The 10,918-nt window shown below is 36.8% G+C and overlaps 2 protein-coding genes across 2 annotated transcripts in view; one reads left to right on the forward strand and one right to left on the reverse strand.

The window, feature by feature from the left end:
* Window positions 1-10,547, reverse strand: part of gus (splA/ryanodine receptor domain and SOCS box containing gustavus) — a 143,638-nt gene extending 133,091 nt beyond the window's left edge. The window contains exons 1-2 of the mRNA XM_017612343.1: window positions 10,543-10,547; window positions 7,433-7,474 (exon numbers count right to left, since the gene is read on the reverse strand). The gene's annotated coding sequence lies outside the window, so the exon portion shown is untranslated. The remainder of the gene's footprint in view (window positions 1-7,432; window positions 7,475-10,542) is intronic.
* Window positions 4,913-6,395, forward strand: LOC108360158 (uncharacterized). The gene is made up of 2 exons (XM_017612341.1): window positions 4,913-5,195; window positions 5,887-6,395. The coding sequence occupies exons 1-2, from the start codon at window positions 4,913-4,915 to the stop codon at window positions 6,090-6,092; spliced, it is 489 nt and encodes a 162-aa protein (XP_017467830.1). The 3' UTR covers window positions 6,093-6,395.
* Window positions 10,548-10,918: the final 371 nt, after the last annotated feature.

A 10,918-nucleotide genomic window follows, 5' to 3' on the forward strand; every position in this document is an offset into this window, starting at 1 on the left:
ACGGCGGCGAGGAGCTGATGAGGTGCATGAATCAGCTCGTATGCAGAATATGGTCAGATGAACGCATGCCCGGCGACTGGAATTTAAGTATGCTCTGCCCAATCCACAAGAAAGGCGACCCCGCCATTCGCACCAACTACCACGGAATCAGCCTCCTAAGCGTAGGTTATAAGGTCTTATCGAGTGTATTGTGCGAAAGACTGAAGCCCACCGTCAACGAACTGGTTGGACCTTATCAGTGTGGCTTTAGGCCTGAAAAATCCTCCATAGATCAGGTATTCACAATACGCCAAATCTTGGAAAAGACCCGTGAGAATAGGATCGACACACACCATCTATTTGTCGATTTCAAAGCCGCTTTCGACAGCACGAAGAGAAGTTGCCTTTATGCCGCGATGTCTGAATTTGTTATCCCGCGAATCTAATACGGCTGTGTAAAATGAAGTTGAGCAATACCACCAGCTCCGTCAGGATAGGAAAGGACCTCTCCGAGCCGATTGATACCAAACGAGGTTTCAGACAAGGGGACTCCCTTTCTTTTAATTTCTTTAATCTAATGTTGGAGAAGATAATAACAGCCGCAGAACTGAACCGGTCAGGCACAATACTTTACAAGAGCCTACAATTGCTGGCGTATGCCGACGACATCGATATTATCGGTAAAAACAAGGGCTACATCTGTTCTGCCTTCTCGGGATTGGATAGAGAAGCAAAGCGAATGGGTCTGGTGGTGAACGAGGACAAAACGAAGTATCTCCTGTCATCACACAAACAGTCAGAGCATACGCGTCTTGGCACCCACATCACTGTTGACAGTTATAAGTTTGAAAAGGTAGACGACTTCGTTTATTTGGGAACCAGCATTAACACCAATAATAATGTCAGCCTTGAAATCCAACGGAGAATCACTTTTGCCAACAAGTGCTACTTTGGGCTGAGTAGGTAATTGAGAAGTAAAGTCCTCTCTCATCGTACAAAGATCACACTCTATCAGCCCGATTCTGAATGAGACTCCCTAGGAATTTTTCCTCATTTCTCTTTCCTCCTATCATGAATAAAAATTCCCTGAGGATTTTTCCTCTTTTCCCTATTCTCCTATTCTAAACGATCTTCGAAAAAGGGAAAATGTATTTCGGGAAAAAAGTAGGTATTACGAATGTCAAAAAGGAGGAGAATTGATTTCGTTATTCTGGGAGAATTTTCATCGGTATTTTAAAAGGGAACTGCTACAAAAATGTAAGTTAATTACAATTTAAAGGAAATTTGGTGTAATAAAACGTTTAAAACTTTCATTTTAGGTCCAAAACAACAAATGAGAAACAGGTAGAAATCTTAATAAGCCTGAAGGAAGCTATTATTTTGGTTTATTACATGAAAACGCGCGATTGAAATCAAAATATTTCAACTCTCATGTGTAGTGAAGACAAAATTTTAATTTAGCACTAATATTTAAAACTCCGGAGCACTAGTTTATTAACAATGCAGCTCCAAAATTCACAGTGACAACTGGACCTAGCAAAGGGTACCCTTAGGTATTTGCACACTTATTTTGGTTTATTACATGAAAACGCGCGATTAAAATCAAAATATTTCAACTCAAATGTGTAGTTAAAAGACTAAGTTTTAATTTAGCACTAATATTTAAATTTCCGGGGCACTAGTTTATTAATAATGTGGCTTCCAAAATTCACAGGGCAACTGGACTTAGCAAAGGGTACTCTTATCCTATTTGCCCACCTATTTCGGGTTATTACAAGAAAACGCGCGATCTAAACTAAAATCTTTCAACTTATCCCTGTAGTTAAAATATTGAGCTTTAATTTAAAACACAGATTTGAAATTTCCGCGCACTAATATATTAACAACTTTAATCTGAAATACTCGTTTATGTGTAAAACACGCAAATTAAATAACTGTCAAACAGCTCTTCGAAAGTTCGAATTTCCTGCTCCCAAATTTTCGGGGAAAATGCTGCTCCCTGGCAGTTTCGAATAGGAGGACTTTATTCTCGAGAAAAGTAAAATCCGCGAGAAATGAAATCCTCGGGAATATTCAGAATTGGGCTGTATAAGTCACTCATCATGCCTGTGCTGGTGTATGGCGCGGAGGCACGGACAATGAAAGCATCTGATGAGGCGGCTCTTGGAGTTTTCGAGAGAAAGATTCTGCGAAAGATTTAACGATGAGCTGTATGAGCTTTACAACGATATAGACATAGTGCAGTGAATTAAAATTCAGCTTCTCCGCTGGCTTGGCCATGTCGTTCGAATGGACAGAAACGCTCCGGCTTTGAAAATATTCAACGCGGGTTGCGCTGCTGGTAGTCCGGGAGCCAGCGACAGATTTTTGCGACCAATTTTAGTTTTGCTCATATTCATTTGAATGCCTCCTATAATGCTCCTATAAAGCCTAGTAACGTTCCGCTGCGGCACCACGGGTGGGTTGGGCTACAGCAACCTCCCACGCAAAAAAAATAAAAATTTAATTATTTCAGTTTTGCTAGAAATGATATGAATGATAGAGTTATACACTCTACTACAAGAGTAAGAAAACGATCTTCAGCTGGCTATATGTGGGTGGGTTAGACTTCAGCTGCTCAGGTGAACATAAAACAAAAAAAAAACATAAAAATTTACGATTTTAGTTCGCACGAAAATTGGTCAGCTGATAGTTGATATGATACTTAAATCAAATCAAACGTTCAGCTCGCTGTTTGTCGGAGGAAAACGTTCTGCTGAGGCAGTGAAGGTGTAACGCGGAAAGCAGGTATATGAGCGGCGCTCTCAGGGCACGCGTAACTTTAATACGTCAACTGAACGTCTTTCCGCCCGCATACAGTCAGCTGAACGTTTTTTCTTTTGGTTTAGTGATATGTGAACTATCATATAACCAATTTTCAAACGAACTTAAAGAATGTATCTAAAGTTACACGTATTTACTCATTTACCCAGATTACTTTTTATTTCTACTTTATTAATGTTAAATATACAAGAGTTTTAAATCGTCGCGCATTTTACGCGCGTAGGTCTTGCGGTATATTTTTATTTGCGGTTTTTGTTTTATCTATAATAAAGATACGAAGCCGCCATATCACAAGGTTTATATGTACAAGGTTGCACATGGCGTAGGCCCGTTATTCTTTTCTGGCAAAATTTAACAAGCAGCTGATTGCTGGGCGATAACATCCAAACAGCGTTTACTTTACACACCGACGACATAGACACACAGTTCAATTGTTCAAGTGAAAGAATAGATCTTGACCATATCAGTGTGTTTGGAGCCTTCATTCGAGTGAGATCTACTACAACGCTGCCAGAATAGAAAGTGAAGCGACGCGACCGGGGCATTCTCGCCGCGATGTCGACAATAGTGCCTTTTTGTGCTTTTTTGCAAAAAAAAAAGAAAATATATTATCGTTTACAGAACAATCTATAAAAAAAAGTGTAGTAAAATATTAACAGTTCGTCAGAACAACAATTTACTTGGAAAAGAAGTTATATTGCCAGCCCAGCCGAATGACTTCCAATTGTACCACGTCAAATGCTACAAACGCTTCACAGCTTTACCGCCAAAATATAGAGTTCATGCCTCGAGTCTTGCAGAAAAAAATGCGGAAGCACCATCTTCTTCAATAGGAGGGTAAGTCAAATGATTTTAATTAAATATTTGTTCATAAAGAAGTGTTTTCACAAGCTAGTATTGACATATTTTTATCGTAGTTCTTTGCTCACTATTTATTCCAACTATTCGTAATTTTGTTTTATTAACCTTATTAAACTTCATTATTTCTACATGTTTTCTGTAGTATATTGATTAAAGTGTATTCTTAATAAGAAATAGCAGAAATTAAATACAGCGAAATACCTCATAACCGGACACTCACCGTCGCAGTGTTGTCATATTATGGGAGATGTCCGCTTATGAGGGGCCACAAAAAAATATGTATAAATTTATCAGAAATTGTCGTTTATGTAATCTATTTATATTTATTGATTGCAATGTTATTGCGATTTATGTATTTAACAAACTGAATGTAAATGCCACCCTCTATTTGTCACATACGACATGAATGTGTGCATACATGCTAAAAGGGGAATCACCAATTTCATTTTTATAAAAACCGGCTATTCGAGCTGTTCCGGTTACAAGGACTGTCCGCAATGGGGGAATTTCACTGTAATTAGTTTTAACGACTAATCCTATAGTAGCTTGTATCAGCATACACGTGAAAAATGTGCCCCTATACGTAAAAAACGAACTCGAAGCATTCCGACGTCACCGCGAGAGGGCGTTAGAGGGATGCGAACGGAGAGGGCATGCAACTATTCCCTCTTTCTACCATTTGTACGCTGTTAGAGCCCACTCTTCTACTTGTATTTACTGTATAACCTCCTAAAATAACCGGCGTCGTTTACAAAAAGTTTACTACGGTCGACTGCCATTACAATAGTTTGTGTAGCTGTATTTCTTTAACAGAATAAACTTGGTTTTTCAGGCAAGATGTTGCTGAAGAAGAATATTTTGGCGAATGTGAGGAAGGTGCTGTTCATACTGATAAAAGTGTGCATGAAGGCAATCATAGCTTAGGTGATGTTGCTGATATTTCCTGCCAAGACGATTTTCACGGCCAAAAAGTCCCCCAAGGAGACAATATCCAAGGCCAAGATGTCCCTCAAGGAGGCAATGGTCAAGACCAAGATGTCGTGCAAGGCGGCGAAAAGGACCAAGATCAAGACTCTAACCCAGCCTTTTTCCGGAAAAGCAAAAAAGCGCCCATAATTAATGATGAACAAAAATTAAGAATTTGTAAGAGAGTAGAGAAGATCTTTTTGGCAAAATACAAGAATTCGTCTGCCGACTCTACGGCTTCAAAAAAATTAATGACATCAATGAAGCTAGGGTCGCAACGTTCATGAGGAACTACAAGGTTCTGGAGAATGATAATGTTTTCCGCTTGCCGAATAAAACTATCGACGGCTCAGCACTACCACCCCGTAAAGTGGCTCTACAGCAACAATTCCTCAGAGCGTGCTACATCGCTCAGATTTGGGCGAATGCTCACCTACAAGTACCCAGCGGCGAAACACCTTCAGACTATGGCTGGGAAGAAATGGACAACAGATATCAATTTAAGTGGTTTACTGACAGCCAGTTACCAACATCACTTGACGAAATAACAATCCAGCCGGAAAAGGGTAAGACAAATTTCAATAAAAAAGTTTTTTTGTTCAAAGATTATTTCATTATTTTAATATTTTCTTTTTTAATAACGGGTTTTTATTAATTAATATGTACTTGCTATAAACATTTATTTATGTGATTAATTGTAAAAATTAAAAACTCATTATTTTTATTTTTTTTTATTGAGCTTTGTACCACGACTGTTTATTAGGAAAAATTCAAAAAGCAACAAAGTCTAAGCGGTAGAAGTTATAGCAGCTATTTCGCAGATCACCACATCTCATCACACTTCTTTTTTCTAGACTTCAACAGGGATCGAACCTTCATAATCGATGTGCAAAGTCAGAAGCGTTAACCATTGAGCTATGTACACCCCGAAAACTCTTGTGGCTAATTCATTTTCCTTATTCAACCAACTACTATCAAAAGCAGCTGATTTGCCGCTATTTAAACTTGACAGCGTGGTTGTTGCTGTCAATTCTATACATCTATTTGCTTATTTGCTTTATTGTATAGTTTAGGCAGGCTCCTAAACTATGTAAAAGTCAGAAGCGTTAACCACTAAGCTATGTACAATACCTAATTAAATTTTTCCTAATAAACAATCGTGGTACAAAGCTCAATAAAAATATTAAAAATAAAATGTTAATAAGCCACAATAAAATTGACAGATTAAAAACTCATTTTTATTATATCTGTTTGCAGATGATGGCAAAGATATACTGGCAGAAATTTCCGAAAGCGATTCTGATAGCGATTCGGACGACGACGCTAAAAGCTCGGCAGCAGACCAAAGCGAGGAAGTTATATGGTTATATTCGCATATCACTTTAAACCATAAAAAACGTTCAGCTGACTGTATGCGGGCGGAAAGACGTTCAGTTGACGTATTAAAGTTACGCGTGCCCTGAGAGCGCCTCTCATATACATACCTGCTTTCTGCGTTACACCTTCACTGACTCAGCTGAACGTTTTTCCACCCACATACAGCCAGCAGAACGTTTGATTTGATTTAAGTATCATATCAACTATCAGCTGACCAATTTTCGTGCGAACTAAAATCATAATTTTTTTTTACTTTGTTTTATGTTCACCTGAGCAGCTGAAGTATAACCCACCCGCATACAGCCAGCTGAACATCGTTTTCTTACTCTTTACTATATACTCTATCATTCATATCATTTGTAGCAAAACTGACATAATTAAATTTTTTATTTTTGTTTTTGTTTCCGTCGAAGGCTGCTGTAGCCTTCCCACAATGGCACAGCGGAACGTTACTACGCTTCATAGCGACATCATACGAGTCATATATATTAATATGGCCGAAACTTAAATTATTGACAAAAATATGTCGCTGGCTCCCGGACTATGGTAACAGAGGAAGAGGAAGACTTCCTCTGCGTTGGAAAGACCAGATGGAGGAGGACTTGGCTTCACGTGGCATTTCCAATTGGCGTCAGTTAGCACAGAAGAGAAATGACTGGCTTGCTGTCTTGGACTCGGCCAAAATCGCTTAGGCGGTTACAGCGCCAATAAAGAAGAAGAAGAATTCAAACCCTGTTTGTATCGAAAGTAAAATTTCTTGGAAATTTTGTTAGAAATTACGCAAAATTGTATAAACTTCACTAATGTAAAAAGGAATTTGAGAATGGCAATCTACATATCGCCGGTGATTCTGCAAAACGGTCTATGTCGATTAGTACCCTTGACACTTAGATGGTCTCTTACTTGCACCGGAATGCATCTGCACCCTAATAAACGTATGACACAACTGTCTACCTTTGGCTGATTAAGATTAGCTATTGCCAGGAGCGATCAGATACAGATAAAATATCAATTAAGCACCAGGGGTAATAAGTGACATAGAACGTTCTGCAGTATCACCGACGATATATCCAAAAAAGTCCAATTAAGTGAGTGAACTTTTTCTCAGATCTCCAAAAACTGAATTTTTTTTATATTTTGACTTCATATTCGGATTCAGCGGCAAATTTCACAAATTTTTTTATTTCTATAAAACTTGTGTTATTTATTTTTCTTAAAATAAAATAAATCGCAATTTAGCTCGAAGAAGTTTCTAAAAAACGTGGCCCTTATTTAAATATTTAGATGTAAAATACATCAGTGTAAGCAGCTGCACGAGTCGACGACAATATGCCAAAATCCAGAGATTTTTCCTTATGTTTCTAGTAAATGTTACTTCATGTTTTTTTGTTTTAATTTACTATTGAATAATAAAAAGTTCAGCTACCTTAAACCAGCGTTAAAAATATCCAAGGGCAAAAAGGCAAATCTGAAAGCAAACAAGCAAAAAACAAAATTTAGCTTTCAGCTACCTGACTAATTTGATTCCTTAGGTTGACGGCAGAGAGTTTGCTAGAAGCGATGTGCGGCATGTGATATAAACAGCTCTATAAAATGCCAGAGTGAAAGCTTAATAGCACAAATAAAAGGTGTCAATTAAAAAAAATTTTATTTAAAGTAACTATTAAAGGAAACTATTCCTAAAAAGAAAATATCATAGAATACTGCTACAAATCATTTCACTACGTGCTTTATAGCTCAAACTCGCTAATATCTTCGCTAACTCGGCCGTATCAATGACAACGAAGCAATTGTTTTTTTTTTTTCTTAAAATGTCAGAACTATTACTTGGAATAAATGGAGTAAAAGGTAAAAGTTTAAGAAAAACCTATTGCTTAGTTTTTATTCAAACGGACCATTATCTGACACCTTTCGAGCAAATCATATGAAAATATTGAATATGATTTATAACTTGTTATATCTCTATATCAAAGTATCGCTTATAGCAACCACTCTGCCCTCAGCCTTATGTGAGATATATAAATCCCTTTACACATATACATTAAAACAAAAAGTTTTTGTTACACTGGCCAACAACTGCGGTAGATTTTGAAACCTCATTACTGTAGAAAATTTGCCGTAGGGTAAAAATTTAACCATCAAATTATTCTATTGCCTCTAGTTTTCGAGATATTTAGGATTAAAAGTGTAAAACCGTATTTTTGAAATTTTTTAACTTTTATAGTATCTATGAGAATAACGATGCAATGTGGAATCTTTTGAATATAACCAAAATACTGCTTGATTGGGTGGGGGATTTTGGGGGTTGAAACCCCACTGGAATTTTTGGATCGACTTTAAATATTTTTTATTTATTTTTATCATTGCATCATTCTCCACACAAAAAAACATCGGTTCTGTTTTTCCATAGGAAAACTAATATATTTTAGGACTTCCGCCAAAATATTTCGGAAAAGTATTAAGATTTAGGTGGGCTGGGGCCGATTTGAACACGATCCAAAAATCGGTTTTTTTTATAAATAAAATTAGCCTTTAAAATTTTTTTTCTTCAAAAATCCTTCACGTGATAGAAGAACTTATGTTTAAAAGCTCTGCAGAAAATTGTTTACAAATTTTATCAACGGAAGCAAAGTAATGGGATTTTTGGAGGTTTATTTCAAATCGGTACAGCTCACGTAAGTCTTAATATTTTTCCGAAATATTTTGCCGGAAGCTTTAAAATATAATAAATCTTATAATTCCGGGGTCGAAATGCACCTGCCGCACCTAAATTGGAGCGCTAAGCGTTGCGTTTTCCAACGCCAAAATGTGCCAGCGCGCGCTATACCCAAATACCGTGGTGTCATGTTTGACGCTTTTTCATTTCCCCTTGTTTTTGTTATCGTTTCGTATAGCGTTGGAGAATAGTATAAAATACTTGTTTTAATCAGTACTGCTTTGCTACCTTTATGCTTAAGTGCACATTTGGGATTTGGGTTGAATACCTATTTGCGTAGTAGCATTGGCAGGAGAGATTGGTTGGTTCGGCGCGGCGCCGTGCAATAAAGACATAGGAAATAACGCCCTATGGCTTTATTTAACTTCACATTGAGAAATAAGGCCGTATGGTCTTATTTCTCAATGTGAAAGTGAATTATGGCATTATCGCACCTTTCATAATTTTGTGTGTAATGTTTACCTAGTGCACAGCTAGTGTGCATATAGAAAGTAACTCGGTAATCCTCTAGTTTAAGATACAACTTACAATAAAAAACGCCCAAAAATGATAGAAGGGGTACCAACCGCCGCGTTATTAACCCTATATTAACAAGTCGGAGGTGGAGGGTTAATATGGTTAACCGTGTATAAGTTATTAAAAAAACACTTTTTGGAATATTGCTCAAAAATGCACTCAATTACCAATATTCTCTTTAGAAACACTAGTAAAATATATTATACAAAAAACTTTTTCAAAAAGCACATAAATTTTACAACAAAAGAATGTTTATTTGAAAAAAAAAGAAAAACAAGTTAACAATGTTCCCGAACAGAAACGAGAAAATTCAAAATGGCGTATAGTGCTGCCACTTCATTTATGTTTCGTAATAATTCAGTTTTCCTTGTATGGCGTCCGCAATGTTGAGTACTTTTCGGTTTTGTCATCAACAATTTTATACACACTTTAATTTTGTTGTCGTGCATTTTCTTCCATATAAAATATGCTCGACATCTTCATTTGTATGGGAGAAAATGTCTAGCACCATCAGCAAAAAAAAACTTTTTAAAATCAACGCGATGTTCTAGCGTCTTAAAATTTGCACTTTAACATAATAAAATTTAATGAGATACAAAACTGCATACTGCATCTGCATACTGCACCTGAAGAAGGAAGTCGAAAGCATATTAGTGATTGAAAAATAAATAGTTTTTTTTTGCATTAATTTCAGTATTGGTAAGTTATTGACAATTCAAGTGCAAAATTATTTTAAGGATATGCTTTTTACTGATTTATTAAAACGCCAAAATTGAATTCCCTTAATAACACTACAAAGGTCAAAATAAATCGTACCATAAGGGAGTTCATTCAAGTTGGGAAATTGGGTGAAGTATTGCAGGGCGGGGCGCAATCACGCACTGCTTAAAAAAAGATAAAATTATGCATAAAAAATTCCACGAAAGGAAGTAAACAACCGAATATCCGCCAAATAAATCGGATTAAAAAGGGGACATGACAAATTTTTTCTTAACTCCACTCAAATAAAAGAGCAGTGCGATCTTCCATTGACCACCAGGCACATTTTACGTAACTCAGATTGCATAAAATGGAAATAAACGGTGTGCAAGCCTTATTGAAATCCCATTACCAACAAGGGCGCTTAGACTTAGACCAAAAACATATGCAGTGGACAACTGTACAACTTTGGGCAATCTAAATTGAATGTTTTTTCATCGAAAAACACAGCATTGTCCCACTCAGTTGTCCACTGCATGTGTTTTTCAGCTTTTTGGGTTTAAGCGCCCTTGTCTGTGATATGGTTTCAACACAAGCTTACACACCGTTTCTTTCCATTTTATGCAATTGGAGTTTCGTAAAATGTGCCTGGTAGTCAATAGAAGGTCCCACTGCTCTTTAATTTCAGTAGAGGTAAAAAAAATTAGTCGTGCAACCTTTTTTAATCAGATTTATTTGGCGGGTACCCGGTTTTTTACTTCCTTTCGTGGAATTTTTTACAGCACAACTTTGAAATTTTTTTTAAGCAGTGCAGGGTTGCGCCCCGCCTTGCAATACTTCACCCAATTTCCCAGTTTGAATAAACTTCCTTATGGAACGATTTATTTTGACCTTTTTAGTGTTATTAAGGGAATTAACTTTTGGCGTTTTAATAAATCAGTAAATCCGCATATTCTTAAAAATAATTTTGCACTTCAATTA

This window comes from Rhagoletis zephyria, unplaced genomic scaffold (genome assembly GCF_001687245.7).
Source record: "Rhagoletis zephyria isolate East Lansing unplaced genomic scaffold, Rhagoletis_zephyria_1.1 Rzeph_scaffold_00529, whole genome shotgun sequence".
Classification (NCBI taxonomy): domain Eukaryota; kingdom Metazoa; phylum Arthropoda; class Insecta; order Diptera; family Tephritidae; genus Rhagoletis; species Rhagoletis zephyria.

What these genes read in the sequence shown, in the direction of transcription:
- LOC108360158 (XM_017612341.1), top strand. Translation starts at nt 4,913, where the DNA reads ATGAGGAACTACAAGGTTCTGGAGAATGATAATGTTTTCCGCTTGCCG. An exon ending in AACAATCCAGCCGGAAAAGG is followed by an intron (nt 5,196 to 5,886) that starts GTAAGACAAATT and finishes ATCTGTTTGCAG; the next exon opens with ATGATGGCAAAGATATACTG.